At 38.7% G+C, this 15,622-nt stretch overlaps 1 protein-coding gene across 2 annotated transcripts in view; it reads left to right on the forward strand.

The window, feature by feature from the left end:
• The first annotated feature begins 481 nt into the window (after positions 1-481).
• OBI1 (ORC ubiquitin ligase 1) overlaps positions 482-15,622 on the forward strand; it is a 39,845-nt gene continuing 24,704 nt past the window's right edge. Inside the window, exons 1-3 of one of the 2 annotated variants that reach the window (XM_017660582.3) lie at positions 482-639; positions 12,673-12,808; positions 14,951-15,042. In XM_017660582.3, the coding sequence (XP_017516071.1) occupies positions 568-639; positions 12,673-12,808; positions 14,951-15,042 (300 nt within the window). In that variant the 5' untranslated portion in view covers positions 482-567. Of the gene's footprint in view, positions 640-12,672; positions 12,809-14,098; positions 14,267-14,950; positions 15,043-15,622 lie in introns of those variants that run through there. The other variant, XM_037010303.2, reaches the window with a different exon arrangement.

The following is a 15,622-nucleotide window of genomic DNA, read 5'->3' on the forward strand; positions in this document are numbered from 1 at the left end:
ACAGAGGGGCCGACAGTGGAAGACTGGCTTCAGGGAAAGCTGTTATGCAATGTATACCAAACGTGTGCGAAACAGATAAATGACACCATCACTGTTTGGTTTTAAGTGGCATTACATCATTTAAGAATGGAAAGAGAGCTGAGAGTGGTAGAAAGTTTTGAAAAATTAACATGTATAGATAACATTTCTCTTCCAGTTTTGACTGTGCCGCTGTTTGTTAAACCTTCGGGCGGAAAACTCTCCCCTCACCCCTCCTGCCTCATCCTCTCCCCGCTCCACTGTAACTGTTTCATTTATACTTTCATTTATATTATGCCTGTAGTAAACTGCCCTCCTTCCCATTCTCAGGAATCTTGCAGCTCCTGAATAGGGAAAAGTTTTTTTGAAAGGAAGGGAAGAATGAAGGGGAAAGCCTTGGCGATCGCGCTTCCCGAAAGCGCGTTTTCGTTTCCGTTCCCGGCGGGCTTGGCCCTGCCGGGCTGCCGTAGCCGGCCTCGCGCGGCCTCAGTCCCGGCAAGGAGCCGCCGTCGGCGGGACTTCCGTGTTGGCGGGATTCTGAACGCTGCCATGGCTCAGACCGTGCAGAACGTTACATTGTCGCTCACCCTGCCCATCACCTGCCACATTTGCTTGGGGAAGGTAATGCGTGATCCCGGGCGCAGCCTACCAAACGGGATCGGGTGTGAGGTCGCCCGCGGGAGCCGAGGGGCATCTCCGTGCGTGGCCGGGACCGGGCGAGAGGCGTGGAGACGCCAACCCGCCTTCTCCTCCTGCGGTGGGAGGCCGTGACCTGGGGGAAGGAGGGAGCGCGCCGTGATTAATGCGTTCGACTGGGCCCCTTTCGGAAGAAAATGACAGTGGCCTAGGATGTGAACGTAGGGCGGCGAGATGGCTCTGCCACCGCCGGCGGCCTCACCCGGCCGACTCCGGCATCGAAGGAGGCCTGGTTAGAAAATCCAAACAGTATTTTACTCCCGTGTGCAACCCCGCGCGGCGTGTAGTGAAGCCCACTAAAGCGCGTTCCTGGGAGCCTTGCCTAAGGTTCCTTCGTACCCCGCGCAACTATAGATGCCCCGGTTCTTGGGCCTAAAATGCTAGTTTGGGGAGTCTTTTCCATTTCCGATATCCCTGCCTTTACCTAACCCGGCCTTGAGACTGGCTTTTGCTCTGAGTTCAAAATTTGAACTGTATTAAGTGCCCCTGTGTGGTGTTTAGAATGAGAGGTATGGTCTTTAATTTCAAGAACAGATCAGCCAAGAGAGAATACCCTATCTCTGTGATGCAAGAGGTGTCTGATGTGTTTGTGAAACATGGAGAAAGTTGTTTGAATAAGCAGTTTTGGTGGTTCTAATGCATTCGTGTCCTCTTTCATTTCCAATTGTGCCCCAGGTTTTTAAAAGAGCATTTCTTTCCCGGTTAGATCAAGAGGGAAAAAATACCATGAATAGCAGATTTTTTTCCAACCCTGAATTGTTTTTACCTTGTGGAGTGTGTTTGCTCATGAGCCTGCGCGCGTTACCCTCAAGTGCAGACTGAAGACTAAAACTATAGCTGCAGGCTTAGAGTTGAGAAATACAAACTTTATAGAGCAAACATTTGAGTGCCAGTCAATATGATCATCTGCCTTATGTCTTTGGGTTTCTGTATGAATGTACTGAATTCAGGAAGTAGTAGAAGTCAGGGTTGGAAGCGTCTGACAACTTTTGATATCCATCAGGATGACATGTCAAGGAAATAACAAATGTGCTGTGAGGGCATAAAGAGGATGGCTTGATCAATTCTGACTGGAGAGATCAAGGATGGCCTCGTGGAGCATCATATTTGAGCTGGCATTTGCTACCACTGCTTGCATACATAGCTAGGAGGAGGAGGAGGAGATGATGTTTCTATTTGCTACAGTCTAAGTTTGGCTCTGACAGGAAGTTCCCACAAGTTTGTGTTAAATTCAGAGTGAGTCTGCTCCCAGCAGGAGCCTTTAAGGCTGATAAAAATGTCCTTGGAAATTAATTTTCACTTGGTCTTTTAGCTGTACACATTGTATCTAGTTTCTATTAGTTAATAAATAGGCTGTCTTTTGCTATTGTGTTAAAAACATTCTGTGTGGTTGATTTTCCATATGTATGTTTTTGTGTATCAAAAATGATACCTACTAGAATAATAGCGATTTGCAGATTGCAGAATACTTTTGTACGCATTTAAGTATTCATTAATTTCATTCATTCATTTACTCCTCCCACTAGTGCTAGGAGACAGGTCAGGCTTGGTTCCCCATTTTTAAATAAAGAAAACTAAGGCTTAGTTTCTGTGGTGTTTGAACCTCTGTTGTTACCATTTGTGTATCTTCAGTAGCTTACCTCCTAAAAACTCACTTGAGTTCATTCATGACAGCAGACACTTGTGTGTTTCCTTTTTCTTGTATTGGTTAAATGTATTCTAAAATTAAATATGATAGTAACAGATTAACGATTTGTAAACAGGCATTTTTTTCAGTCTACTATGGAACCAGAAAGGTGTGCTTGAGGGCCAGAGATACATGTTTAGACTGTATGAGTTCTAACTTAGGTGCTTCTACTTACTGGTGACAAGACCTTACACAAGTTACATAACCTCTGTCAGAGTAGTTTCCTTACCTGGAAATGTAATAGTATCATTATCCATCCTTGCATTTTTGGGAGGATTAAATGATGTAATTTATATACAGTGCTTTGCATAAAGTCTGGCATATGTAATATTCAATGAACTTTAACCTTTGCTGTGGGCACTGAGGCAGGTTATCCAAATGAGGAAACCAGCCTTTTCCCGTAACTGTTGCCAGTTGCTTTGTGAGGCCAGAGCACTCACCACATGAAGATTTGCATTTCCAGTAGAGTGGGACCTGTTTGTTCTGGAAATTGCTACAGTATATCCAGAAGTTTTAACTGGCTCCTGTGACTGTTGCCTTTTGTATAGTCAAAGCAAATCTAATCTGCTTGTGCTGCTCCCTCTCGCCCACACACCCATATTGGTGGGATACTAAACACAACATGGCCTGGAGTATTAAGTTCCCAGTGTCACTTCCACCTGCCTGACACAAGTCTCTGGCCCCCTCTGACATCTACCTTAGTCCATTCCCTCCTAGCCCTCCACATAATCATTCTTGTACCATTTGTCCCTAAATATCACAATCAGCAATCTTCTCTTTTGATTGTTTAACAGAATTAGGGGTCATTATCCCTGAAAGAGCATTGTTTAAAAAAAAAAAAAAGGGAAAAGGTATATATTACCTTAAGGGGATTGGGAGTTGTGGAGAAACCTTAAATCTGAAGAGATAAAGTAGATGCTGCCTGGGATGGGGGTGGGGTGGAGAAAAATGGAGAGGCAAGAAGTAGTGCAGTTGGCCTAAGTATGCATGTGGTCAGTGCTTTGGATTTTGAATAAAAATGGACTTAAAATTGGAAAGTTCAGACATTTTGCTGTTGTACACATCTCTCCTTCAGTTGTAAAGAATGGATTCTCTCCCTAGTAATGTTTAGCAACCTTGCTAATATTGTAGTAAGAGCTTTATGTGGCCTGAAGAAGTTGAGTATACATCCTGTGGGATGATTTATGCATAGCATATTTTCCTCCTTAATTTATTCTCATGCCTTGGGCTAGTGGGCCAGCAAGAAGAAATATGGGAATGGTCTAGCCCGGGATATCTAAGTAACATTTTTGGTATTGATATCAGAATGCTACAGACCACACTTTAAACCTAGATCATTCCAGGCAATTATATCTTCACTTAGGATTCAAGCTGTGAAATCAAATTGTTGTTGAATGTTATACTTTTATTAACCATGTCTCCATTTTGCCACAGTTGACAGCCAAATGTGACTCATAGATAGTTTTATGAACGGATGAAGGAGATTCTCAAGAAGTGTCAAGCAACTAGACTTATAATGTTGTTTCATGTTAAAATATCATATTCAGTTATTTCCCACTTCAGTATGAGTCCAGTTTGTGGTACCACACTTAAATATAAATAGAGTATTTTGAAATCATATGAAAAGGAGTTGAAATAGAGTTTGGAATATAGGTGGAATGGAATAGTGTTGTAATGAAGGGGCATGATAATGAATCTTTAAATAAGATAAAATATTTTTTATTTGGAAAAAAATAAAGTTTTATGTAGCTCCATAATATTAAGATTTGTACTTAATATCTTAAGGGCAAGCTTTCTGGCTGAAATAATCAGAAATGAAATCAGTTTTGTTAGGATATGAGTGAGGTGTCTGTCTTTTGAAGAGCCCAGTAATATGATGTACTGTTTTCCACTGAATACTAGAAAAAAGATCTCTTCTTTCAGGGCAGACTTCTTGTTTTACTTTCCACCCATATTGTTGATTTAAAATGTTGAATGAAAGATGGGGCTAAAGCCAAGCCTTATACAGCTTAGAGTCCTCATGCTAGGTTGATTAAATTCATTAATCAGTGTTCATTGGGAGCTGTTGATTGGCCAGCAAGTCTTCCACCTCAGTACATTGAGCCCACATCCGAGTCCTGATTGCCTGTCAGTTCCCAAGAGTAGATTTAAGAACCAGCCTTGTACATAATTGTCACAAGTAATTTGCTTTAAAAAAAAGCCATATGGAGTGTAAGTTCTACATTTTCATCTCTTTCCCAGATTAAAGTAAGTGGAAAGAATATACTTTCAGAAAAGGATAGCAGTATTGTGTTTTCACATAGATTATAATAAAATTAACTAAAAAAAGTATTGAAATATCCTAATATTTTTCAAAGTGGGAATGTAATAGCTGACACATATACTTCACAGAAGATTCCAGTTATCCTTAAAGCATTCTACGTAGAGCTGAGGGTTGGGGAGGGGAGCTATATTATCTGTCACTCCTTTTACCTAGTCAGAAATGGAACCCAGACCAATGGGGATTAAATAACTTAGTTCTCAGGATCACATAGTTTTTAAAGTTCTAGCACCTAAATTCTGACCCAGAGCCAAAAATTTCTTGAAACACAACGAGAGCCATCCACAGATTTTATTTTGAAAATTTTCCGAATTCCCAGCTTGAGTAGGAGGGCCTACAGTGTTCTAGGTCTTCACTAGTGAAACCCATATGTTTTGACATAGGTGCTAGAAAGAATATTCTTTAAAGATGGATTAGCCCCAGACTTTAGCAGAAGTTACAAAGGAGCAGAGGAGTTGATTTTAAGCATGAAAATTGCTAGGCCCATTGGTGAAATTGCCTGTTCCATCCCATCAACCCTGTCAGTACCCCTTTTCTGCAGTACCTACTGATCCCAGTGTCCTGATCCTAATCTCTTGCTTCTTTCAGGTATGTGTCCTCTATTTCTTACCCACAGATTATTGCTTACTAATCTTTCTATAATAAAGAATTATTTATTAATTGAAAGTGTCCACAGTTTGCAATAGAATTACGTGGAATGGCAGTTGAATGCTGCTCTACCACTTATAACCTGTATCATCATTTTCTTGAGTCTCAGTTTCCACAGCTGAAAATGAATTCGATACTACCAACCCCATTAGGCTGTTAGGGAAATTCATGTGAATATCCTAGACCAGTGGTTCTCAGCAGGCTGGGGTGAATTTCATCTCTCAGGGTTATTTGGCCATGTCTGGAGACATCTGATTGTCTTCAGGGGAATGCTGCTTGAATCTGATGGGCAGAGCCCAGGGATGCTGCTGGCCAGTCATCCCACAATACTCAGGACAGCTCTTAAAACAAAATTCTTCAGTCTGAAATGCCAGTACACAATGCCAAAAGTTGAGAAACCATATCTTAAAAACCAATCTGTAACTCCTCATAGGTGAGTCTAAGGTAATGTGGATATTAATGGATAACACCTTTAGGCATAACTCCTCTGATGTACATGTGATTTTTTTAAGAAAGTGGTTTTGGTGGTGGAGTGAAATATCTTAAAAGTGAAACATCTTCAGATAAAAGATGTAACTACATAGTAGAATGCCTGAATACTGGGTTAACCTTGCCACACCCAGGACTGCTCCCTCTGGCTATTACAGTGAGAAGAGCCAACTTTTCATGCCTTGCTTTCTCTTGTCTTCTCTTCTTCCTCCTCCTCACCTACCTCAAGGAGGCATGACCCTAGGATATCACTTCAGCATGCTTACTCCAGATGAGTTTAGAATTCTGCATGTCCTTACCCTTGCCATAGTTTTATATTTTATGTTGTAAGAGAACTGTTTTATTGCCACAGATCTCATTTGATAGTAAATTAGATATGAAGTCTAATAACATAGGCAAATTATGATGATTTCTGTATCTTGAGAAGATTTTATTTAAGAAAATTACATGTATGTTTTGGTAGTGTATACAGCAGGATCTGAGTAGAAGAAGATGGGTAGATAGGAGCTGACAGAGGGTTAGATTCTTTGTGTTTTACTCCTGTAGGTTATAGCCAAATAACAGTTTTAGTAGTACTTTTTCCTTTATAGGTTTCCTTTCTCCTATGCTAAATTTAAATAATTGTCTAGAAATCATCATCTGATAATTTGATAGTCAGTTCAAAGAAATTAATTAGGTTAACTGTTTAAGAAATCTAACACCATGACAATAACAATACCAGGCATTGAACAGTGAAAATGATTCTCCTGTGGATAACATTGCCAGTGACCCTTAGCAGACAGAGCTAAATAGTCTGCCTGTGGTTGTTTCTGTATCATTTTGGCAGATTAAATGATTTTGAAAGTTTGAAGTTTCACTTTTTGACAATTTGGCAGTGGCCATTGACCTTTTGCTTCTTGAGACGCCTTTAGGAGCATTATCTCAGCCTTTCATTTTAATACATCAAAATTATTTTTTATGAGTCTTAGCTTGTGCTAGGCATTGCATCAGGTGCTGTAGGTGGATACAAAGATGAGCAGGACACTGCCCCTTCCGCTGAGGAGCCTGAAAGTTAATAGGGAAGACAAGATGTAAACAGTTTTCTGAGCACAGCACAAGTACAGAAAGAAGCGAATGAACATAGATCAGTGCGAAGGAGTACTCAGGAGAATCAAAGACCCAGTTCCTTCTAAAAAGGATTAGTGAAGGCCTTGTACAGGAGGTGGCATTTGATTTTCATCTTAAAAGGTGAGAGGGTTTCTATTTTGATTGGGAAGCTGGAGGCCAGTAGGACATACCAAGCTGAGAAATGAGAGAGCACAATGAACAGGGAGCCTCCACTGTTCATATTCTTCTTATTCTTCTTGGTAGTAAATCTGGGTTGAAGTGTAGGTTAGCAGATCAAGGGAAATGGCAATATAAGAACCAGATTATGTTGTTCTTTGAATGCTGTACTTAAAACCACAAGCAGGGAAAAACCATGGCTATTTAGTGAGAGAGCAATGAAAGCTGCTGATCTATAACAGTATTTTAGGAAGGTAGCTCTGGCATCAGTATGAAAGGTGGACAGAAGGGGACATTTGGAAGCAAGGGAGCTGAGGATGAGGTCATTACAATAGATCAAGGGTAAAAAGTATAAGAACCTGAATTCATTAATGAAGCAAAGACGAAAAAGAAGGGGAAGATGATAGGTAAAAAAACATTTTGAGGTAGATTGGACATATTTTGGCTAGTCTGGGATATACTTTTTTCACATTATACCGTCTCTGAAATCTGCTTTTATCTCACATGTGATGGCATCTTACAATTGTAATTGGCAGCGTCTTTCATTTTTTCTTTATTCTTAGTGGTATATAAAAATATTGGTTTATCTAAAAAATCCCTGGCTTTTAGACTTGACATATGATACCAGGATATGGTGACAGATTGGATGGTAAGGATAAGTAAAAAGGGTGAGTCAGAGACAACTCTTGAGTATTCCAGCCCAAGTGCCATTAACTTAGACAAGAGGGAGGGCAGGAGGACAGAATGTGTGGAGGCAGCCAAATTTACTCTGGGGCATGTTATAGTGAAGACAGCTTTTTACATGGAGTTGTCTCCTGCCCATATGGATATATTAGTGTCACTACCTTTCCATTCCTTATCTCTCTCTCTCTCTCTCTCTCTCTCTCTCTCTCTCTCTGTCTCTGTCTCTGTCTCTCTCTCTCTTTTGTTTTTTGAGGGATTGCTATATTGAAGTCTCTGTTACATCTTTACGTTATTAAATCTTAACACCTGAGTGAAAAGTGTACTAGGTTAAACCACAGTTTTCATTGGTGGAAACTGTTGCCCACCATAACTAAAGGGCTTACCAAAGGTCAAAGAGCTCCAGTGGCAGAGCTGGAGGTGGCCCTGGGTTGTCTCAAAGCCTAAGCTACGCTACTTCCTGAGGTCCAGTTACAGGATTCTCAGGAGTTGCCACCATATGGAAGATGTTAACACTGTATGATGTGTGAGGAAACAGAACTATGTCAGATGAGACGGTCCAGGACGAAATGTTAGAGAAAGCAGCTGCACCCCCTCCAGTATTTGGCGATAAGCATCTCTGATCTCATCATTCCTATTCCCCAGCATTACTTCAGCCTTATCAAAACCCATCCATTGACTCTATGACTCTATCACTTTCTCACTGTCATCATTACCATTGATGCACTCATTTCCCTTATTAGCCATGGTCATTTATTATCATCAATCTCTTGTCTCTCTCTTCCTCCTTGGCAAAACTCTTCAACTCTGAGTTACCCCAACTACTCATTTACTTCCTGTCTGAACCTGAGCACCTAAAATTTGGTAAGAAAAATACATACCTATGTTCATTGGTCTTTATAGTCAGAACTACAGACCTCAACAATATTTGGCAATTCTGCTACATGTCCCTAGTAAATTTACTTTTTCACTTTTCAAAATAACTTACTTATTCTCCTCTATTTTCTGAAGTCAGAATCCCTCCCTGCTTCTCATTTTCAGCAGGTAACATCACCTCATATTTAATGACAAATTGAAAGCAAGCAGAACAGTTGGAGCAGGAGTTCTCTCATCCTCCCATCAACAGATTTTCCAACCCCTTTGTATTTGTTCTCACACCCTTGGCCTTCCCTTTTGTTACAGTGGAAGACAGATCCTCACTCCTATACAAGCCAAAATGCCCCCTGTGCTTTGGCTCTCATTCCCCTGGTGACTTCTTAGGGACTTTGCTGTCTGTGGATCTAATCCATTTCTGTCTTCCTCCATCATCAATATCCCCTCTTTACTGTATCATTCCCATTGGCATCCCTTACTATGGCCTCATTTTTATGCTCTCTCCTTTACAGCAAAACACGAAGGAATTTTCTGTATTCTGTCTTCACTTCTTCACCTTTTCTTGTCTCTCAACCTCCAGTCAGATTCCTTTCCCACCATTCATTGAAACAGTACCATCAGTACAAATTACAGTGACTTCCATGCAGTTAAATCCTATAGTCACTTCTCTGTCCACATCAAACTCAGCCTCCCCTCAATACTTGGCTACTGTCTCCTTCTTGAAAAACTTTCCTCTCTTGGCTTCTGTGACACCATATTCTGTTCTTCACCACAGGCCCCTCTTCTGTTCCCTTTACTGGTTCCTCTTCCTCTTCTACTTGCTAGAAAGCCTTTTCTCCAGTTGTTCTGTCCGTGCAGAGGATCTCCTCCAGTCCTCTAGATTTAAATGCCATCATCTTTAATGCCAATGATTCGCAGATTCTCTCTTGTCCACTTACATATCAGCTTGGAATCACAAATTTAACATCACCAGATTTCTTTGCACCATGTATGAGACCTTCTGTTTCTTAACTTAGTTAAGACAGTACCAACCACTGAGCTGTTCAAAACCATTTTTTAGATTGGGGAGATATTTAACCTTTGTGGTGTGAGAAATTACATAGAAAATATTGACTGCCTTTCAGTGTGCTTCTATTGAGGGAGGCCTATAAAGGACAGGAGAGCATCTTGAATCCCCTTAAATAATATGCACATCTGTATGTTTTGAGCATTGGTTTTGATCCATTTTCAGATGAGTTTGTGACTTAAATAAAAGATATTAAATCACTGCTCTAAACATGCAGGGAGATAACTCTTCTTTCTGCTAAGCTTCTTAATTTAGGAGTATACATACTTTTAGGAGTGTAGCAGTAATGTAGTGCCTGTGTGCATACATGCATGTGTTTGGGGGAAGCTATAGGATTGATAGGACAGTATCTTCCTGATACTTAGTTTGAGAGTTTTTTGTTTTTAAAACATTTTGTGACTTAAAGATTAAATTAAAACTTAAATGAACATATTATAGTCTGGACTTCAAGTCACATGAATTTTTAGGAAAGAACAGAACCTAAAAAAAAGTTCAAGCTTGTCTGTGTCTTGAGACTCTGACCAGGAGTATCTCCCAGATAAGCATTCACTCCTTGCTGTTAGTAGAAACATTTTGGAAGAAGAGTTTGAGAAGCTGTGCTTCGTGGTCACATGTTATGTATGTATGTATGTGTGTATTTTAATCAGTTCTGTCAAATCAGTTGAACTGAGAGAATTAGAATTGGTTTCTCCAAGAGGAAATCTAAATCTGTGCTCAATTATATTTTCTGTTTAGTTTTCTTATATTAGTGTTCATAATTAAGGGACCATCTAAATGTTTGGAAAGCCAGACTAAGACCAGAGAGCTTCTTGCAGTGAGACTTAAAATGACTGTCTGCTTGTCCTGGATTGCCATATGTCTGACTTCTTTGAGAATAGGAACCCTTTCAAATTAGTGAATATTTATATATCTTTCTGAGGGAAACATACAGCAACACAGACATTTTATCTGCAGAAAGTGGTTAGTGGTGGTTCTCTCTCTTCATTCTCCTACTCTGCCTTCCTTTGATCTTCTGGTCCCTATTCCTTCTGCAGAAGGACTCTACAGTGGTATCATTGTTATTACTAGAACAAAAAAACTGGAAATGGCCATAATGCGTTTTGAGCCCCATGATAAAAGTGACATGTAAATCAAGCAAAAGCCTAAGCGTTTCTGTGTCTTTTTTGTTTTCATTTTTTATTATTAAATTTGTGCTATTTGTGCAGAGAAGACAAGTAGTGATTTTACAGCATCTTACTACGCAGATGGACAGTGACTGTGAAGGGGTATATGGGGGGGACTTGGTGAAGGGGGGAACCTAGTAAACATAATGTTCTTTCTGTAATTGTAGATTAATGATACCAAAATTAAAAAAAAATTTTGTGCTATTTGTGGATGGAACTGGAGGATATTATGCTCAGTGAAATAAGGCAGGTGGAGAAAGACACGTGCCAAATGATTTCCCTCATTTGTGGAGTATAACAAGGAAGCAAAACTGAAGGAACAAAATAGCAGCAGATTCACAGACTCCCAAGAAGGGACTAGTGGTTACCAAAGGGGAGGGGTGTGGGAGGGCAGGTCGGAAGGGAGGGAGATGGGGATTGAGGGGTGTTATGTTTAGTACACATGGTGTGGGGGGGGTCACGGGGAAAACAGTGTAGCACAGAGAAGGCAAACAGTGAATCTGTGGCATCTTACTACACTGATGGACAGTGACTGCATTGGGGTAGGGTGGGGACTTGATAATATGGATTAATGTAGTAACCACATTGTTTTTTCATGTGAAACCTTCATAAGAGTGTATATCAATAATACCTTAATAAAATTTTTTTTAAAAATTTGTGCTGTTTGAAGAATAAGTCATTATTACCCCTGGCAAGTTGCCCAACTAATTGAATGTTAATACTTCATAATAGCAATTACTTCATTCAACAAACATTCTTTGGATACCTACAGTGCACTAAGCTGTCCTCTAGGCTCCAGTGATTTAGAAATGATTGAGACAAAGGAAATCCTTGCTCTAATGGAGCTTCCATTCTAATGGGGGAGATAGACAATATCCAAACAGACATGTAAATCAATGTCAAGTAGAAAACTAATGCAACATTTCTCTTCTAATTTTCCTTCTGATAAAACAACTACACAATTGAAATAATTAACCCTGAACAAGCCACCTAGTTTCTTCATGCCTTGGTTTCCATATTTGTAAAGTATATATACTGTGTTTACCTCACGGGGTTATTTAAAATACAAAACAAAAGCAGAAAATGCATGTGAAGACTCTTTTGTAAAATACAAGATTTCATAAATGTAAAGTATTTTTATCTGTATTTCTTTAGGACTCAAAGGTTTGTATTTTTAGTGTATTTCAGTGTTTCTGTCAGCATTGTTTGCTGTTTAGGTTATAAACCGCTTGAGAGTGGGATCGTGTCATTTAGGATTGCTTTAGCTTTCATCCCTCTGGTTTTGGGGACTTTCTAGTCATGCGTCTATGCTCAGTGGTTGGTTTGTTTGCTGTTGCTCATACAGTAGAATGAACTGGGGGGAGGATTCAGGCATGAGATGGGTGATTGGACTAAATTATCTTTGAAGGACCTTGTAATCCTGACATTTCATAATGCTAAAAGAACAGTCAAAGATAAATTCTCCCTGCTTTTGTGGAACAAAGTACATTTTCTTTTTGGCCTTGAATGTGGTTTGAAACAAAGTAAAGCCATTTCATAATATGTCAGAAGTTTCAGTCTCCATGTCCAGATACCTCAGCTGCTACCTCTGTTATACATATATAAGAAACAAAATGGTAGGGAAAGTGGTGTTCTTATAAGGCCCATCTCTTAAAGTAACTGTTCTGCTGTATTCCAGAGAAGCAATTTATTTGCTTTAAACTAAATCTGTTGGGATTCTAGTTAAGACTATTGCCCTGTACTAAAAGTGATGTTTCTTTTTTCAAAGGTACGCCATCCTGTCATCTGCATCAACAACCATGTATTTTGTTCAATTTGTATCGATTTGTGGTTGAAAAATAATAGCCAGTGTCCAGCTTGCAGAGTCCCCATCACTACTGAAAATCCTTGCAAAGAGATTATCGGTAAGGGCCTATTTTATAAATGCATAGAAATAGATTTGAATACATCTCTTAATAGTGTATATTTGCAGGAAGACTGAAATAGACAATTTTTAATGATGTTGTTTTACCAATATACTGGATGGATTGATCATTTGTATAATCTATAAATTGGAGCAACTGAGGGGCACAAGGCACTGTGAGAAATCTTAAAGCCTCAGAGAACTTAAATTTTGGTAGAGGCTCGGCATGTGGACCAAAATATTAATGGTTTAAAGCAGCAGATGCTAAGGTCCAAAAAAAAAGGCTCAGAGAGTTCAGGCAAGGAATTTCCACTAGAAGCTTTGAGAAAGACTTCTTCATGAAGTTGGTGGCCTTTAAGATAGGGGTTTAAGGATGGGTAAAATTTTGACTAGTAAAGATTAGGGAGGGCATTTCATATTGAGCAAATGACATGAACTCATGTTTAGAAGTAGGAAAATACAAAGCATGTTTTTAGAAATGATCAGTTTGGATCTGACTATTGAAGTAAGATTGAGCAGGTAAATTGAGGCTTGAGTACAGAGAATCTTGAGTGACAAACTGAAGTGGGGACTTGCTCAGTGCATGAAAAGAGGAGTGAGGTGGGCATGATGGTTTTGAGCAAGTGGGTGCCATGATCCAAAACGTGCTTGAGGAGTTTTACTCAGGTGGTGCTATGTAGGTTGGGCTGTAGGGGAGAGACGAGATATGAGTACATCATGTAGAAGGCTCTTGCCCGGGTGAGTTTGGGTTAAAAGGTACAAAAGAACATTCAGCACCATACTAATGCGGGTAAGAGGGAGGATAAAACTTAAGCTAAAAGATCTTTGAAAAACAAAACATTTAAAGAGCTGTTTTAGTGTTTGCTTTTTATTCTGCTCATATAATTCATTTATCTTAGGTTGCAAAAATTAAAATGATTTTTATTCATATTTGCTTTAGGAAAAACTGAAAGTGACTCTATCCTTAGCTGTGTACGTACATTAAACACCTTTCAGAAAACTTAATAACTCATTTTAATAGTCCAAAATTAGGATAAATGAACGTAAATAAGATTTAAGACCTAAACTAAGAGTTGGATCCAAAGGAGGAATCAGACATGATTCCAGGGTTTCTCTCTTGGGTGCCTAAGTGAAGTCTGAGAGAGGACTAGTTCTGTCTGCGTTGCATACTGCAGTGTCAACCTCTCTGCTTCTGGTGTTTTACTTGTACTGAACTCACCAAGGAGTTAAGCCTTTTCTTGCACAATATGAGCTTTGATGATTAAAATAATTTAAATGTTTTTTTCTCCAGCTTCTCTTCTTATTCCTTCTTCTGCCTTCATTCATTTATATCTAAGTGCTGTTTCATAAATTCTCTCAAGTAAAATAGTTCATCCATCCTTGCATTTGGATAGAACATCCTGAAAAAGAACATCTATAAAATGCCTTTGCTATCATGATGCCAAGAAGTACAAAAAAGGTAACCATGGCATAGGAAGGAGCTCTCAGGAAGAATTCATTTTGAGTGTATTTGTAATGAGTCATTATGGGCATATAATTAATGCTGTGATTCATAATCTGTTATAATTGGGTACTCAGTGAAAAGACACATTAATCTTTCTAGTTATGTTTCCAGTAACTAGATGTATGTGAATGAATACATTGGTTATAATAATAATAATAGTAATATATATCATTTATAGCTATACATATAAAATACATGTATATTTGATATATAGATAGTACATATTTGATAATTATATGTGAAATATGTATTGATAATGTATTTATGTAATTTATTGATTAAATATAATCATTGGTTTTATAATTTTTTACAGTTGTCTGGTATTCAAAAATTGTAGTAGTCCAAATGTGATAATTAATAAAATGTATCCTTTGCCTTTATTGGGTTTACTATAATAAGAAACAAAGGTAAATAAACACAACATGATACTTTACTGAAGGTATTTCTTACAGTGTTACTTGTTCTATATCTTTTCTCAGGATTGAAGTATAAAAAGGCCTAGATGGCAGCCCCAAGTTGCTATATTAGGAAAGGGTAGTCATTAAGCTGGAGAACTGTATAAAACAGTAAGGAAAGGGTTCATTTACATTTTCATTTTAGACAAATCAGAATGAAAAGTTAGATTTTTTTTCCCTATAGGAGGAACAAGTGAAAGTGAACCTATGCTAAGCCACACGGTCAGGAAGCACCTTCGGAAAACCAGACTTGAATTACTCCACAAAGAATATGAGGTAAATAATAATTAAAATTTGAAATGATGGCAGCATTGAATTCAAGGTATGATTGAGCTGTCTCAGTCCCTGGACTTCCTAGAGTGAACAATAAGATCCTATTTTAAATGTCAATTTAAAAATACTTTATTTGAAAAATTCTTTTTCTTCTTCCCTTTCCAATTTCAAATAAAGGAAAAGAACAGATGGAAACATTACCTTTTTTCCTTCTTTTAATATAAGATTTTTTCTCAACAGACAGATCATTTTGTAGGTATTTGCTCCCTCAAGAATCTGAGAAATAAAGGAAACCCTCTTGTGAAAGTCATTCCTCCAACCCCCACAAAGTATTACGCATTCTCTGGTAAACAGTGACTATAACCTTTATTATGTTTTGTTTCTGCCTATAACTTCTGATAATTATGCCTCACTAGTTTGGTAACATAAATACACTTATGCCAACAACCAACAAAGAGATTTTTGTGTGAAATATGCTGTTTCCTAATTCTTTTTTTCTGGCATGTAAGGCAGTATGTGTTTATTTTTTAAATAATCAGGATTTAAAATGCTCAGTAAATTAAAATGCACAAATCATTATAAA

This window comes from Manis javanica, chromosome 9, assembly GCF_040802235.1.
Source record: "Manis javanica isolate MJ-LG chromosome 9, MJ_LKY, whole genome shotgun sequence".
NCBI classification, from domain to species: domain Eukaryota; kingdom Metazoa; phylum Chordata; class Mammalia; order Pholidota; family Manidae; genus Manis; species Manis javanica.